Source organism: Natrix helvetica, assembly GCF_964273705.1.
Source record: "Natrix helvetica genome assembly, chromosome: 7".
Taxonomy (NCBI): Eukaryota; Metazoa; Chordata; class Lepidosauria; order Squamata; family Natricidae; genus Natrix; species Natrix helvetica.
This window is the reverse complement of record NC_138558.1, coordinates 26205822-26220481: the sequence shown is the minus strand read 5'-3', so window position 1 is coordinate 26220481 and position 14660 is coordinate 26205822. Positions and strand designations below refer to the sequence as shown.

The 14660-nt window shown below is 43.4% G+C and overlaps 1 protein-coding gene across 1 annotated transcript in view; it reads right to left on the bottom strand.

The window, feature by feature from the left end:
- ANK2 (ankyrin 2) overlaps window positions 1-10813 on the bottom strand; it is a gene marked incomplete at its 5' end in the record, with an annotated part of 311705 nt that extends 300892 nt beyond the window's left edge. Inside the window, one exon of the mRNA XM_081960494.1 lies at window positions 10050-10813. Within this exon, the coding sequence (XP_081816620.1) occupies window positions 10050-10124 (75 nt within the window). The remainder of the gene's footprint in view (window positions 1-10049) is intronic.
- Between the last annotated feature and the right edge of the window lie 3847 nt (window positions 10814-14660).

Here is a 14660-nt window from a genome sequence, read left to right as displayed (position 1 = left end):
TCTATTATCATTGTCTAGAAGGAATTTAATTTCCACTTTCAAAAATCTCTTGGACCACACTAGCTTTCAAAAATTATATATCTGTTTGTCTGAGAAATTATAGAATTTTAATCCTTTTGTTTTTAGTGTTTTCCATACAAAAAGGTAGCTTGCCTTAATTTTTTAATTAGAAAGACAGAATACTGAAGAAAACAGAATGGGAAAGAGAATGAAAAAATAAATTTAATGCAATGATTTTTAAAGTAATTTTTCCAATAATAATAATCTAAGTACATTTTATTGTATAAAATCCTGACAGGCATTTCATATATTGTTTACGTATGAAATATATTTCTGCTTATCTTGTTGTAGACATTTTCCTAGTACTGATTAAAGAGCTATCTGACTATTCTTGTGTCGCCCAAAACCATGCCAGCATAACGTGTACTGTCCCCACTGCCAAATTCTTATCCTGTCTCTTCCTTGCCTGTTCTGAAACATTGCTGACTGATGTTGTGCCACTCATTATAGGGAAGTTATTGCTTTTTTCTTCTTGCTCTAATACTGGTTCCATCACCTGTTAATGAGGAAAACATCCAAAAAAGGAGTACTGAGATGGCCCTGGTTTCTCTCATTTGGTTTATCTATCCAGGGGTGGGCTTCAAAAATGTTAGCAATGGGTTCTCTGCCCGGTTGCTGGGTGAGCATGACCATGGTGGGCATGGCCTAGTCAGCCTCCTGCACCATAGTGGGGGGCATTTCTCCCCTCCCCAGGCTCCGGAAGCTTTCCTTGAGCCTCCATAGGGCCTCCCCTGGGATCCGGAGGCCCTTCAGAGATCGGGAACCAGGGGTGGGTTCCTGCCGGTTCTAACCGATTTGGTAGAAGAGGTTCCACAAATCTACTGTGCTGTTTAGAACCAGTTCTAGCACTTGCCCCAGCCCCCTCGCTCGCTCCCCCCACCTGTCCGCACCATGCTTGCCCTGCCCACCATTCACTGATTGGCTGGCTCACCAATCGCCCCACCCGCCTCTAAGAGCCCTATCTAAACCCGTCATTGGCAAGTTTGGGGACCTCACAAGGCCTTTGCAAGGTCCCCTAAGATGCCTGGCTGCCAGGAAGCACAGGCATGGGGGTGGGGACAGCGGCGGAAGCTTATCTCCTAGGTGCCGGCTGCGCCACACAAACTACCGCCCGTCGCCCTGCAAGTCCAGAGAGGGGAGGTCTGGCCGTCAACAAAGGACTTCTGCTGAGGCGGCCCAGGTGGGCAAAAGAGCGAGTTAGCAATGGAGGCATCGCACCAAGGCCCTTTTGCCTCCCTTTGCTCCCACTTCATCTTGATGACGTTGCTGCAGCTTCTGGGTGCAGGCGGACAGAGGTAGTGATGGAGGATCAGCCTGATCCTCTTGATCTGGCAGCTGTGGCAGCGTCATCAAGACGATGTGGGAGCGAAGGGAGGCGAAAGGGCCTCGGTGCCCTGCCTGATCCTCCATCGCTCGCTCGCTCTTTTGCCTACCTGTGCCACTTTGGCACCGCTCTAGCTATCTCCGTCCGTCTGCACCTGGCAGCTGCAGCAACATCATCAAGACGAAGTTGGAGTGAAGGGGCCTCGGTGCCCTGCCTGAATCAGGCAGGGCACCGAGGCCCCTTCGCCTTACTTCGCGACTCAGACTAAGTGGCGGGGGGGGCCTCTCTCCCAGCCAGGCTCTTCCCTCTCACTCTTTGTCTTGATGATGTTGCCGTAGCTGCCAGGTGTGGAAAGAAGTAGCCAGAGCGGCGCCGGGGCAGCCTGGGGGGCAAAAGAGCAAGTGCGCAATGGAGGATCAGGCAGCCTGATCCCCTCTCTCTCACTCGCTCGCTGGGCTGCCTTGCCACCGCTCTGGCTACCTCCGTCCGTCCGTGCCTGGAAGCTGTAGTGACATCATCAAGATGAAGAGCGAGGGGAGGAATTCTGGGAGTTGAAGTCCACAAGCCTTAAAGCTGTCAAGTTTGAACACCCCTGGGGGGGTTTTTTCTAAAGAGTTAGGGGAGCGAGTTTCTTGTTACTTGACAGCTTTAAGACTTGCATGCTTCAAATGCCAGAGTTTCTGAGCCAACATTTTGGTTGCTAAGCAAGAGCGTTGTTAAGTGAGTTTCACCACATTTTACAAATTGGCCATGCCCACCCAGTCACATGGCCAGCAAGCCACTCCCACCCGGTCACATGGCCAGCAAGCCACTCCCCACAAAGCAGGCCACACCTACAGAAGAGGTTCTAAAAATTTTGAAACCCACCACTGCTGGAAACAGACCTGTTTCTGTACTTCTGGAAGGCTGTTTTTTGCCCCACCCCCCCAGGCTCCGGAGGCTTTCCCTGAGTTAAAATGGCATGCCGCGGGATCCAGAGGCTGGAAACGGGCTTGTTTCCAGACTTCTGGAACTTCTGGGAGGTCCATTTTTTGCCCTTTCCTAGCCTCCATGGGGGCCCTGCACTTACTTGGCATCCCAAACAGGCCATGTGGAGACCCTGGGAGGGGTGGGTGGGGCCAGCCAGGGGTGGGATTTGCAGGTTTGCTGAACTGGGCAGATCCTTGGCTAGAGGATCGACTACCTATTGGTGAAGAATCAGAAAGTGAAATTGGCAAGTAAACTGGCAATTCAGTAACAAAAGTCTGATTTCAACATCCCACCTTGTTTTCTGGAAGCTGAAATGAATGGAACTGCTGTCTGCTAAGGTAAAGGTAGTTTAGAAAACAACTACAGTGGAATATCCCATATAAACTTCTTTCCCTTCACCCCCAGATAAAATAATAAAATGTTAAGTGTATCCTCCTTTCCTGAAAGCCTGGAAATAGTTTGCTTTCAAAAGCAATGGAAGCAGGCAATAGATATGAAAGAACTCGAAAAACAAAGTACAAATGCTGAAAAAGAAATAGTTGGGGTGGAGGCATTCCCATCTTTTCCAGGATTTGGCAAAACACAGCTCTAATCGAGCCCACAGCAAGTGAGCAAGCCTCCCTTACAAGTAACATATAACAATGTGTTAGATTTTGCACACCTTAAAGCAATGGCGAGCTGGTGTCCTCTTAAGAGGAAACAGCTACTTTCAATCTGGTATACCTGATAATAACTAAGAGAGAAAAGAGTGGCATTGTCAGAGCAGAATTGTGATGTGGTAGAGTGCAAGTGAGGTTATGGTAAGTCACCCACAACACTGTTAAAAAATAATATATTTTGACAGTCTTTTAAAAAATCTTCACAGTTTCATTTGCATTTACACCTTCAGAATAAAATATTCAACTAAATTTATCATTCCAGAGATTTTTTTTCCATTTGGTAAAAGGATGCCCAATCAATAGTACCAGAGACTCCTTACATCAGGAGTGTCAACGTGATTTCATTGAGGGCCACATCAGGGTTGTGTTTGACCAAGCTGTGGTGGGTTGGCCAGCTTGATGTCACTCTTGTTGGAGGCGTCTGTGGTGGCCCAAGGACTCTGCCAGTGGAAATGGGCTCCCTCATTGCACGCAGCCCTCACAAGCTCCATTTTTGCTGGCAGAGGCACTGCAGACCGGTCCTTTGATGTTCCTAGAGCAGCCCCGCAGGCCAGATCTAAGCACCCCACGGGTTGGATCTGGCCCCCGGGCCTTGACATCCCTGCCTTACATGATACAGAGTTCCATAGAAGCTTCTTCTTAAGAAGACTGACAATCAAATTAAAAAAAAGGGTGGGTGGATGAAGGTTGCTTCAAGGTACACATATGCAAAACAATTCTTTCCAATACTATCTTTAATAATATAACCTCAAAGCAAATGTTCATATTTATTTTCAATAAAAAAATTAATAAGAAACGGAAGAGTCTGGTTAATCATAAATCTAATCCAGTGCAGAATTAACTTGAGTGATTATTTCTAATTCTATATTTGCTAGTCAGTACATCTCTTAAACAGAGCCAGTTTAAGGTATCAGTCTAGAAACTGAGAACGTGAATTCTGGTCCCGCCTTTGGTATAAAACCAACTGAGAGGACTAATCTCTTTCTCTGAGCATGAAGAGTCAGACAACAGCAAACAGTTCCCAAAAACCCTTTGCAGTGAAAACTGCAGAGACTTGCTCACAGTGACCAGAAATCAAAGCTAACTTGAAGACCCGCATACACAAACATTTCTTAAAGTGCATAGCCAGCTCAAACCTTAGCATCTCGTTTACTATCCAATGATCTTATGAATGATAGCACTTATATTGTTAATAGATTAGGCAGTAACAGGGCAATAAAATACATCAGTGTTCTGTAAACTTGCAGGAATGTCTTGTGAAAGCAACTGTATACCTGGTCCGACTCTGCTACTTCTTACTATTGTACATGTAGAGTTGTACATATCTTTATCAAAGCAATTTGATTATCACCTCAATCAGCACTGTAGCATCTCAAGCAATACTACTCTGCTGCGATGTAAACTTCTCTACCTGTGCAGAAGGCTCATTCAAAGCAAAGGTTGAGATGATGCTGTCACGTTGTTCTAATCAACAAGCAAGATAGATGTATGCATCGCTTGCCGCCAAATATTGATGGGTGTGATCCCCTGGGTCAAGCCCATAGCCCCTGGCTTCAACTTCAGCGCAAAGCCTACAAGTGTGCCTTACAATTACCAAGCGTTCCTATTCCAAATGCAGGGAATAACGCCTTGGTGCCAAGGTCATGCTTGCGCACTTCTCACTCACTAACATTGGGCAACCATAAGCTAGCTAAGCAAAAGCATGTCCGCTCTACCTTGGCTTTTATCCTGGACAAATCCCACCTGACTTTGCTGTCCGTATTACTGTCACTCAGCCACCTGAAGAATTCACCATTCAAAACAAGTTTGCATGGATAGTGTGTCCTCCAAAAAAGGTCACATAGCCACACATTTTAGTTTTTTTTATGAAACATGTATAGGTTTTAAAAAAACAAATAAAACAGACGTTAGAGTCTAATAATGTTGAAAGACTTTAGAGAACTTCTAACTGACTGTTTCCAAAAAGCACAACAAATGCTTTAAAATACAGTTTAAAAAAAATACTAGCTTCTAGTCAGAAGTCATTCGGCATGTTTACGCAAGATATTTGAACCAATAGAGCGGCCATGGATAAATAAGTCATCCACTGCCAAGCAACTGAAGAAATTTCCAATTATCCAGGTTATCCTGGGAGCAGCTTTTCTGGCAGCATTCCAACCATCCTTGTGTTGGCTATCATTTCATGTTGTCATTTAATCAGTTCCAAAACTTTTATTTTCACTGGAAATAGTCCAGTTTGGATCAGAATCTTTATCCACACTATTTTTGCTCCAAGTCTGATACATATAGACACATTGTATGTCCCTAGAGGGTGAGAAGAAAAATGGTAACACATAAAGAGAAAATGAAACAACTAAATATAAGTACACTAAAAACTTGCCCTGGATACAATGTGATGGAAAGTATCCATAGCATTAACCAAGTTTATTCCAAGTTCCAGATTTGTGCAGCATATTGAATACTAATATGCTTTAAATCCCTTTAAACATACACTATGATTTATTACAAAGATAATATAAAGTATCTGTGTTAAAGGGACTCCAGAAAATCAATGACTGAATGAGCAAATATCTGTATTTGTTATGAGCCAGCAAAATGGTAATCATGTTGGTTTATTGTCATATATATATTGTCATATATATATGACAAAAACAAACAAAATCTAGGTGCAAAGTTTTTGGCTTCCTCTGAATCATGAGTTTCTGGGAGACACTTAGCATTTAAATTTAATAAACTATTATCATCATGTAAATATAGTTCAACAAAGCATAGTTAAGCAAAACCATGCTTAAGCAAATGACTGAAAATCTTATATTTGCTGACTTTTCCAGTTAGCAAATATAAGATTTTATATTTGTAGGGTCAAGGTGGACTGTCAATTAATATATATAATTTACAGAACAGCTCAGAAGGCAAGAGTCAGTTTGGTCTTGGCAAAATAAGGTTAAGTTATCAGACTACAAAGGAAGAAACTATGAGTCCTGCCTTAGGCATGAAAACTGGATAAGTAACTTACAGTCAGTTACTCTCTCTTAGCCCAACCCACCTCACAGGGTTATTGTTGTGGGGAAAGTAGGAGAAAGGAAGAGTATTAGGTGTCTGTTGCCTTGAGTTATGTACAAATAAATAAATAAAGATGAGTTAAAAATGAATATGTTTGCATCTAAAAGCAATAAATAATTTGTCTATTTTCTCCTGTATTATAGGCCTGTGACTTGATACACACAAACTTTTAAAGTCAATTATGTTAAACATTAAAAATGAATGCTAGTTAACTAGTCTCCAACCTCATAACAAGTACCCCATTTCCCTGAAAATAAGACCTTCCTGAATAAGCCCAATAGGGCTTTTGAGCGCATGCACTAAAATAAGCCCTCCCCGAAAATATTGCAACACAGCAGCAGCCATGAGGTGACCACATTCGCCACATCCTGAACCTCAAAAATAATAAGACAACCCCAAAAATAAGGCCAAGTGATTATTTTGGCGGTCAAAAGAAAATAAGATCTTGTATTAATTTCGGGGAAACACGGTAGATGATGTACCTACCTTTAACAAATTGCCAGATTTTTTATAATTCGCCACTGGAGCAAGACTATAAGAGGACTTTCCCAGATTATACTAATTTAAGAAGCAACCCACTTGAGGCAGAAGAGGCAGAAATGCAAATGGATAAAGAGTACATTACATTACTAGATATGAATTGCAAGGTATGGATTTCATTATGTGATCCAGAGTTCCATCTGAAATTTGCTGCATGCTGCGTACTGCATTAGTGAAGTGCAAAACATTGCACATGAAAAAATATATGCAGTATTCAAATGTATAGACCTCCACCAGCAACTTAGAATGATAACATTCAAAAATTACTGATTAAACAAACTGTCACTCTTGTAAGCTTTATGAATCTTAAGTAGACACTAACCAACAAAGATCTGTAAACTCAGTCTTATACTCCATTATATTTTGTTCGTAAGTCCTGACACTGAAAAACAAACTCCAATTATATTTTCATTCAGTTTTCTTCTTACTAAAAATAAATTAGGAGTGGCTAATTGGAAGTAGAGTCTTTCTAGTTTCTACTGAAACAAGAAGCGCAGATAAACAAATAAAAAATGACTACAGTTATCAGCTTGACCTTTCAGTATAGAATTAAATGTTATTCAAGTAACTATCTGTGTGCATTTCAAATCTTTGCAGTTACATTGTCAATCATCATTTATTGCCACATGGCAGACAGAATAACAGTATAATACCAACTTTACTGCAAATATTTTTAAAAATATTTTACATGAAAAACAAATACTTAAGACTCAGGGGTGTCCAAACTTGGGAATTTTAAGACTTGTGGACTTCCACTCCCAGAATTCCCCAGCCATGGAGCCCTGGGGAATTCTGGGAGTTGAAGTCCACAAGTCTTAAACTTCCCAAGTTTGGACACCCCTGACTTAAGTGAATCTAAAGTAAACATAATTCCTGTGAATGCATGAAGGGACATCATCCTAAGTATCTCTATTCATTTCCAGAATCTTCCATATTTTAAATTACCGGTAATCTAGATATAGTAAGAACTGGGAGTATATTTTCTTAAATCTGAAGTTGGCAGTAGTTTTGGTATATCAAGTGAGATCAGGCAGGTAAGCAATGCTAACAAACCCTTAAATGAATGTATACATACAAAAGTGATGCTGTATTCTCTGAAACTTATATGTCTTCCAATTTCATGTACCGCAAAAAACAATACAGAATGAAAATAATTAATTGGTAATTCCAAGCATGCATCACTTTGCATAATTGTTTCTTAACCAAAAGCATACAATTTGATTAACATTTTTATATGACAGATATATTTTGATAAGAAGTGTTAATATATGGTACAAGTATAGATATATATTGTTCTACAGTTGTTTTCAGAATTTGATAGATAACACATTTTTATGGTGCCCTTATGTAGATAGAGGGGGGAGGGAGAGAAAGACCTGCTAAAGCCATGTGGTTCCTATTAGAATCCTAATAGTATTTTGCAAAGCACTGCTCACTGCAGCAGTCAAATTCATTTTAGATAATTTAATGGATGGTACTGGAAACCAAATTATCTCTCAAATCACATAGCTAGACATTATCTTCATCCATGACACAGCTTATCAGTCTAAGAAAAAAGCCAAAAAGAAAGTAAGAGAACAGAAGGGTAGGTCCAGTTCAGAATTTAGATATAAAGCAGAATCTAATTAAGAGGCAATACAAATGTATGTACAAATAAAATGAACTGTACATAAAGAATACTTGCAATCATAAAAATTAAAAGAGCAGCCCCCTAAAAAGTTCAACGTTGAATTTTTAAAATAAATAAATAAAACACTAAATGACACTGCATTAATAGAAAACCTTTGAGATTATTGTCCTAAACTTTCTAGCACCATCACTGAAATCTTTTTAGATTCCTTTGCTGATATTGCAGCTCAAGCTACTTACTAAATGACATCCCTCTCATTCTTCACATTATTTACTTATGTCTGAATCCAGGCAGAGATGGATCTACTCTTACTCCCTTGTATTATAAATGCCTGATAAAATGCATTTCAAGTGAAGGAAATAACATGTACTCATTTGCTTTTTCTCAGTAATCAGCAGCGTAGAACTGACTTTGAGTGCTTCTTCCATTTTCATACAAAATCAGAATCCTGAAATGCTCAAATTGCAGCACTATTCTGTTCTACACAGTGGAAAGTGCATTCTGTCTCACTCAGTAACATACTATGGAATGTATCTCTGCATTATCACACAGAGCTTATGACAACTAAATGCTATATTTTCCTTCCTTCCTTCGTCCTTCCTTCCTAGGATTATTGGTTGAAACTGTGCTCTCTGGCAAAACTGTATCACCTTCAAAATATGGTTTTTATACCTCAATAGCATTTAAATATTATGTAACGTTTCACATTTGTGCTATCGATATTTTGTTTGCTGGGACAAATTAACTAGAATATTATCTCTTGGCTTGCAAGAGGAAAGCAGTAGTAATATGAATTATACATGTTTACTAATGAGATAAATGGAACTTTTCATATGTCATCCCTGAATGTGATATGGTCTGGGTAAAATGACAAAATATATACATGGATCCTCTTCTGTATTTTGCATGATCTCTCAGCTAGGCAGCAAATGTACATGAATGTTATATAGATAAATGATGTCATTTAGAAGGAGGATGCAGCAATTGCTGTGTGGTATGGAATTCTGTACCTGCATATGGCACATCAGTCTCTGCAGGAAAATAAGTAATACTAAGGCAACATGCTGTCTAGCAATCTTGCATATTGTGTTAAAGGGGTGTGTGATGTATTGTAGTAATGCAGATAAGCTTGTATGATGGGGTGCTCCTGTGCCCATGGCATTTGCAGGTTTTACTAGGGTCAAACTTCTCTGTACTGCCCATCTGTGGCGAACAACATGGAGTTCGGTCTCTCCTTAGGATATGGTAATATGAAGGCTAGCAAGCTCATTTGATATGACTGAAAGGCAGGGCATTCATTATTATGACTTGTGATGGTGCAAGAGGATGCTGAGAGGAATGTAAAGGCATTTGAAATAAGCAGGGAGCTGAAACAGAAGGTGATCGTCTGGCAGTGGGTCTGTGACAGAGTGCAATGCAACAGCACACGAGAATCAGTGGTGTCAACAAGCTTGTCTGATGACAACCTTGCGCGGTGAAGCAGTCACAGTTCCTTTGCACTTGCGCGCACAAACCTGACTTGGCCATTTCCATTCCTCAGCGCAGCTGATGAAATGGACCTTTTTTTTTTTAATTAGCGTTGGAGTTGCCACCCGACACGGTCTCGTCCCAACCGCGCCTCCCCGCAACCCAAATCCCCAACAGATCGCAAGGTCGCTTCCTCCCAGGTGTAAATAGAAGCGGAATCCCGGAATGGGAAAGCCGCGCGTATTTACGCGGGTTGGTGTATGCCAGTGGATCAAAGGGTGGGTGATTGTAGCGGCCGCCGCCCTCTACCTCCGCGGGGTCCATAGAGAGCACCCACCTGCCGAAGGCGTGTCTGGCTGGATTGGGGCGATGTCCCGCCTTCAGGGGGGCCAGGGGAGGAGGGGGAAGCCATCTTCCGTCCCTGGGCTGAGTCTCCGATCCGTCACTCTGCTGGTCTCTCCAGTCCTACGAAAGTCTCGCCTGGTGGCAAGTGCCGCCAACCGCCGTCTTCTACTACTAGTCCCCCAAAGCAGCGCTTGAGCTGCTTTTGCCGGGTTTCTTCTCCCTCTCCCTCTCAGTCTCTCTCTCACCTTCCTCGGTGACCCGTCGCCCTTCTTCTTTCCAGCCTCAGGCAAAAAAAGAAAAAGACTTGGCACAGCCGGTCAGAAAGCACGCCCGAATTCCCCACAGCTTGCCCGCCTCCGCCTGCGAGGAAGTGGGCGGGGGGGAGGCAGGGGGTACACAAGCTGGGGCCAGGAAGCGCGGGAAGGGCACGCGACTGGTCAGGGAATGACCTTCCCCGGGAAAGTCGGAGGCGCAGCACCCGCCGCCGCAGCTGCTGCTTGCTGCTTCCTTGCGCTCTGGCGGCGGACGCCGTGGCGCTCCTTCAGCGCCTGTGCTCAATCTGTTCCTCCGGGTCTTGGTGCAGCAGCAGCAACAGCAGCAGCAACAGCTTCATCTGCGCGCGTGCGTGTGCCTGGTTGACTGGGGAGAAGGAGACCGGCGCTTGGGAGCACCGTAGCGCTCTTTCCTCCTTCTCTCTCTCTCTCTCTGCCTCGCGACGCGCGCGCCCGCGCCCTCAACACATACGCCGAGCGAGAGGGAAAAGCTGGATCGAATAAAAGGGGGAGGCTGCGTTCGCGATGAGGTCATGGGCAGCGCCTTGAAATACGGCCGGTGGTTGCTGCCGTCCCTTTACCGGCAGGCTTAAAAAACGAGGAGGAGGGGGCGCGGGGCGTGGAAACGGATATTAAGAATCCACCCATCCCACTGCCCCCTAAAATAACGCCAGAAGGGCCGTATGGTGGTCCCGTAGCGGCGTTTCTTCTCAACGAATTGCAGTATTGTGGCCAGTCGGCGCTGGCCACAGAGCCGGCAGAGGTGTGGTCGCTCAGGTTTTGCTTCTGTCTTCGGCAGGACGGGCGCAAGGAAAGCAAAAGAAAAAAAGGGTTTTTTTTGGCAAAGCAAGCCTATTCAGGTCACCTTAAAGGTAAAGGTAAAAGTTCCCCTCGCACATATGTGCTAGTCGTTCCCGACTCTAGGGGGCAGTGCTCATATCCGTTTCAAAGCCAAAGAGCCAGCGCTGCCCGAAGACGTCTCCATGGTCATGTGGCCTTCATGACTAAATGCCAAAGGCACACCTTCCCACCAAAGTGGTCCCTATTTTTCTACTTGCATTTTTACATGCTTTCCAACTGCTAGGTTGGCAGAAGCGGGGACAAGTAACGGGAGCTCACTCCATTATGCGGCACTAGGGATTCAAATCGCCAACCTTTCTGATTCCGTCTTAGCCCTGAGCCATCACATCCAGTCACCTTATTGGTTCCCAACTCCTATATTCTAGGGTTAAAGCTACCTTTTCCCAGTTGTCACTGTGGCTGAAGCTTGATTGTGAAGCTTGGTTCAAAGGCTCCTAGGGAGCCTTCATTGGCTCTAGGATTGCACCTCAAAGCTAAGCACGTTTTACAGAGTGAAACGAAGACATCACAGCCAATCTATTTGGGGCTGAGCTCCATTAGCTCCATAACCATCAACCGGCAGGACATGGGGTTGTGTGATGTCATTCTTAAGCCTACTAGCAAAGTGGAGCTTTCCTGAACCGGCTTATATATCTGACTTTAAACAAGGTTTTAAGTGCCATCTAAAAGGATGCTTAACTTCGGGAGGGGGGGGGGGGTTGACAGCCTTTTACAGTTATTTTGAGGAAACGTTTTGTTGCTATGTTAGTTTATTTTATAATCAGCCTTGTTTTCTAGAATAGGGATCTCTAACCTTAGCAATTTTAAGCCTGGCATATTTCAACTCCCAGAAGCCCACCAGGCTTAAAGTTGCCAAGGTTGGAGACTTTGTTCTAGAACAGTGGTTCTCAACCTGTGGGTCGGGACCCCTTTGGAGGTCGAACGACCCTTTCACAGGGGTCGCCTAAGACCATCAGAAAACACATATTTTCGATGGTCTTAGGAACCGAGACACCAATTTTATGTTTGGGGGTCACCACAACTTGAGGAACTGTATTAAAGGGTCGCGACATTGGGAAGGTTGAGAACCACTGTTCTAGAAGATCAAAATCAAAGAATGGATCACTCAAGTCTCCTGTTAGCACAGTGGTCATCAATAGAAGCATTAAAAAATGCAACATCTGTTCTTTTGAAGCAACAGGCAGGGATCTCTAATGATTGGACATTTTTCTATATTGGAAAAGTGAAAGATCTGTCTTTTATGCTGGCCTCTGTGATTTAAAAAAAATGGGAACTAGCACCCTGGAAGATGGAAGAAAAAGCAAGATTCCACTGGGCTGGCTACCACATTTTCCCTGTCAGGCTTGATTTTCAGATCCTTAGAATAAGTTTCATTTTTCTCCATCCTGTCCTCCGTGGCAAAGCTAATGAGAACACAAAGAAGAAACATTTCAATGGCTGCTCCTGCCAAAAGATAGAAACCTGGCTCCATATTTGAGGGCTTTCTGCCAGCAAGCAAAGACATCAGTGGTGGGATACGACCGATATGCCCCGGTACAGGTGTACCAGTGCCTGCTGGGAGCACCAGGTAGCGTTCCGGTACGGTGTTCCAAAGGGCCCACCTGCCCGCCCGCTCTCCTTACCTCTATTTGAGCCAACCAGGATATTTGTGCACGCACACGAAGCATATGTGCCTGCACTGTGCTCACCAAGCAGCTGGAGTGTCACGGGCAGTGGGTACGCTTGTGCGCGCTGTGCATGTGCACATGGACGGCCAGCCCCATTGCATCGAACGGGTTGTAACAGGAGCCGAACCCACCACTGAAGGACATGTTATGTCCAGACAAGTAAAAAAATGGTTTTTTTTTAAGGATCAACCATTAAATGATGCAAGCTTTCTGACTGCTTTTTCCTCAAAAATTATTGATACATTGAAATGGAAATTCTAATATTAAATGGACATATTGAGCTAGGGGTGACATGATAGCAGTGTTTTGATACACTATGTTGCCAAAAGTATTCGCTCACCCATCCAAATAATCAGAATCAGGTGTTCTAATCACTTCCATGGCCACAGGTATATAAAATCAAGTACCTAGGCAGGCAGACTGTTTTGACAAACATTTGTGACAGAATGGGTCACTCTCAGGAGCTCAGTGAATTCCAGGGTGGAACTGCCCACCTGTGCAACAAATCCAGTCGTGAAATTTCCTCGCTCCTACATATTTCACAGTCAACTGTCAGCTGTATTATAAGAACGTGGAAGTGTTTAGGAACGACAGCAACTCAACCATGAAGTGGTAGGCCACGTAAACCCGTCCAACATCAGCGTGTGACCTCACAAATGCACTTCTGGAAGAATGGTCAAAAATTCCCATAAACACACTCCTGAACCTTATGGACAGCCTTCCCAGAAGAGTTGAAGGTGTTATACCGACGTCCTATTGAACCCTATGGATTAGGTATGGGATGTCACTTACAGCAAGTACATATGTGAGTAAAGGCAGGTGAGCGAATACTTTTGGCAATATAGTGTATCTCAGGGGCTGCCACAAAGAAGAGGAAGTCAAGCTGTTCTCCAAAGCACCTGAGGGCAGGACAAGAAGCAATGGGTGGAAACTAATCAAGGAGAGAAGCAACTGACAACTAAGGAGAAATTTCCTGACAGTTAGAACAATTAATCAGTGGAACAACTTGCCTCCAGAAGTTATAAATGCTCCAACACTGGAAGTTTTTAAGAAGGTATTGAACAACCATTTGTCTGAAGTGGTGTAGGGTTTCCTGCCTATGCAGGGGGTTGGACTAGAAGACCTCCAAGGTCCCTTCCAACTCTGCTATTCTATTCTAATGTAGGAAAAATTTCTTATAAATAAATAGACAGGTATTGCCTCTGATCTGTCTCATTTTTCAAATTTAAATAAAAAGCACCTCCAGTTAAATCTGTTTAAACTTGAAACCTTAAAAGTGTAAAAGGGAAGGCAGACAAGAGCAAAGTGTTGGCTCTGGGTCAGCAAAAAAGGGTTCCCATAATTACTTGGAACAAGGTATTTTTAAAGATCACATCTTGTTTCTAAAAAAATCAATAGTCATTATAGTGCTTTTGGTTATATTGGAATGGAAATGGCTTCAGTTCCACAGACAGCTCACTGGATTCTTTTTCTCTCTCTCATATTTCTCATTCAGAGCATATGTATATATTAATAATATACATTGTTGTTGTTAGTTGTGAAGTCATGTCCGACCCATTGCAACCCCATGGTCAACGTTCCTCCAGGCCTTTCTGTCCTCTACCATCCTTGGGAGTCCCCTTCTTCTTTTGCCCTCAGTCTTTCCCAGCATTAGACACTTCTCCAATGAGTCCTTCCTTCTCATTAGGTTGCCAATGTATTTGAATTTTATCTTCAAGATCTGGCTTTCTAAACGGTGGTGGGATACTACCGGTTCTCTGGGTGTGGCTTGATGGGTGTGGTGTGGCTTGAAGGGCGTGGCAG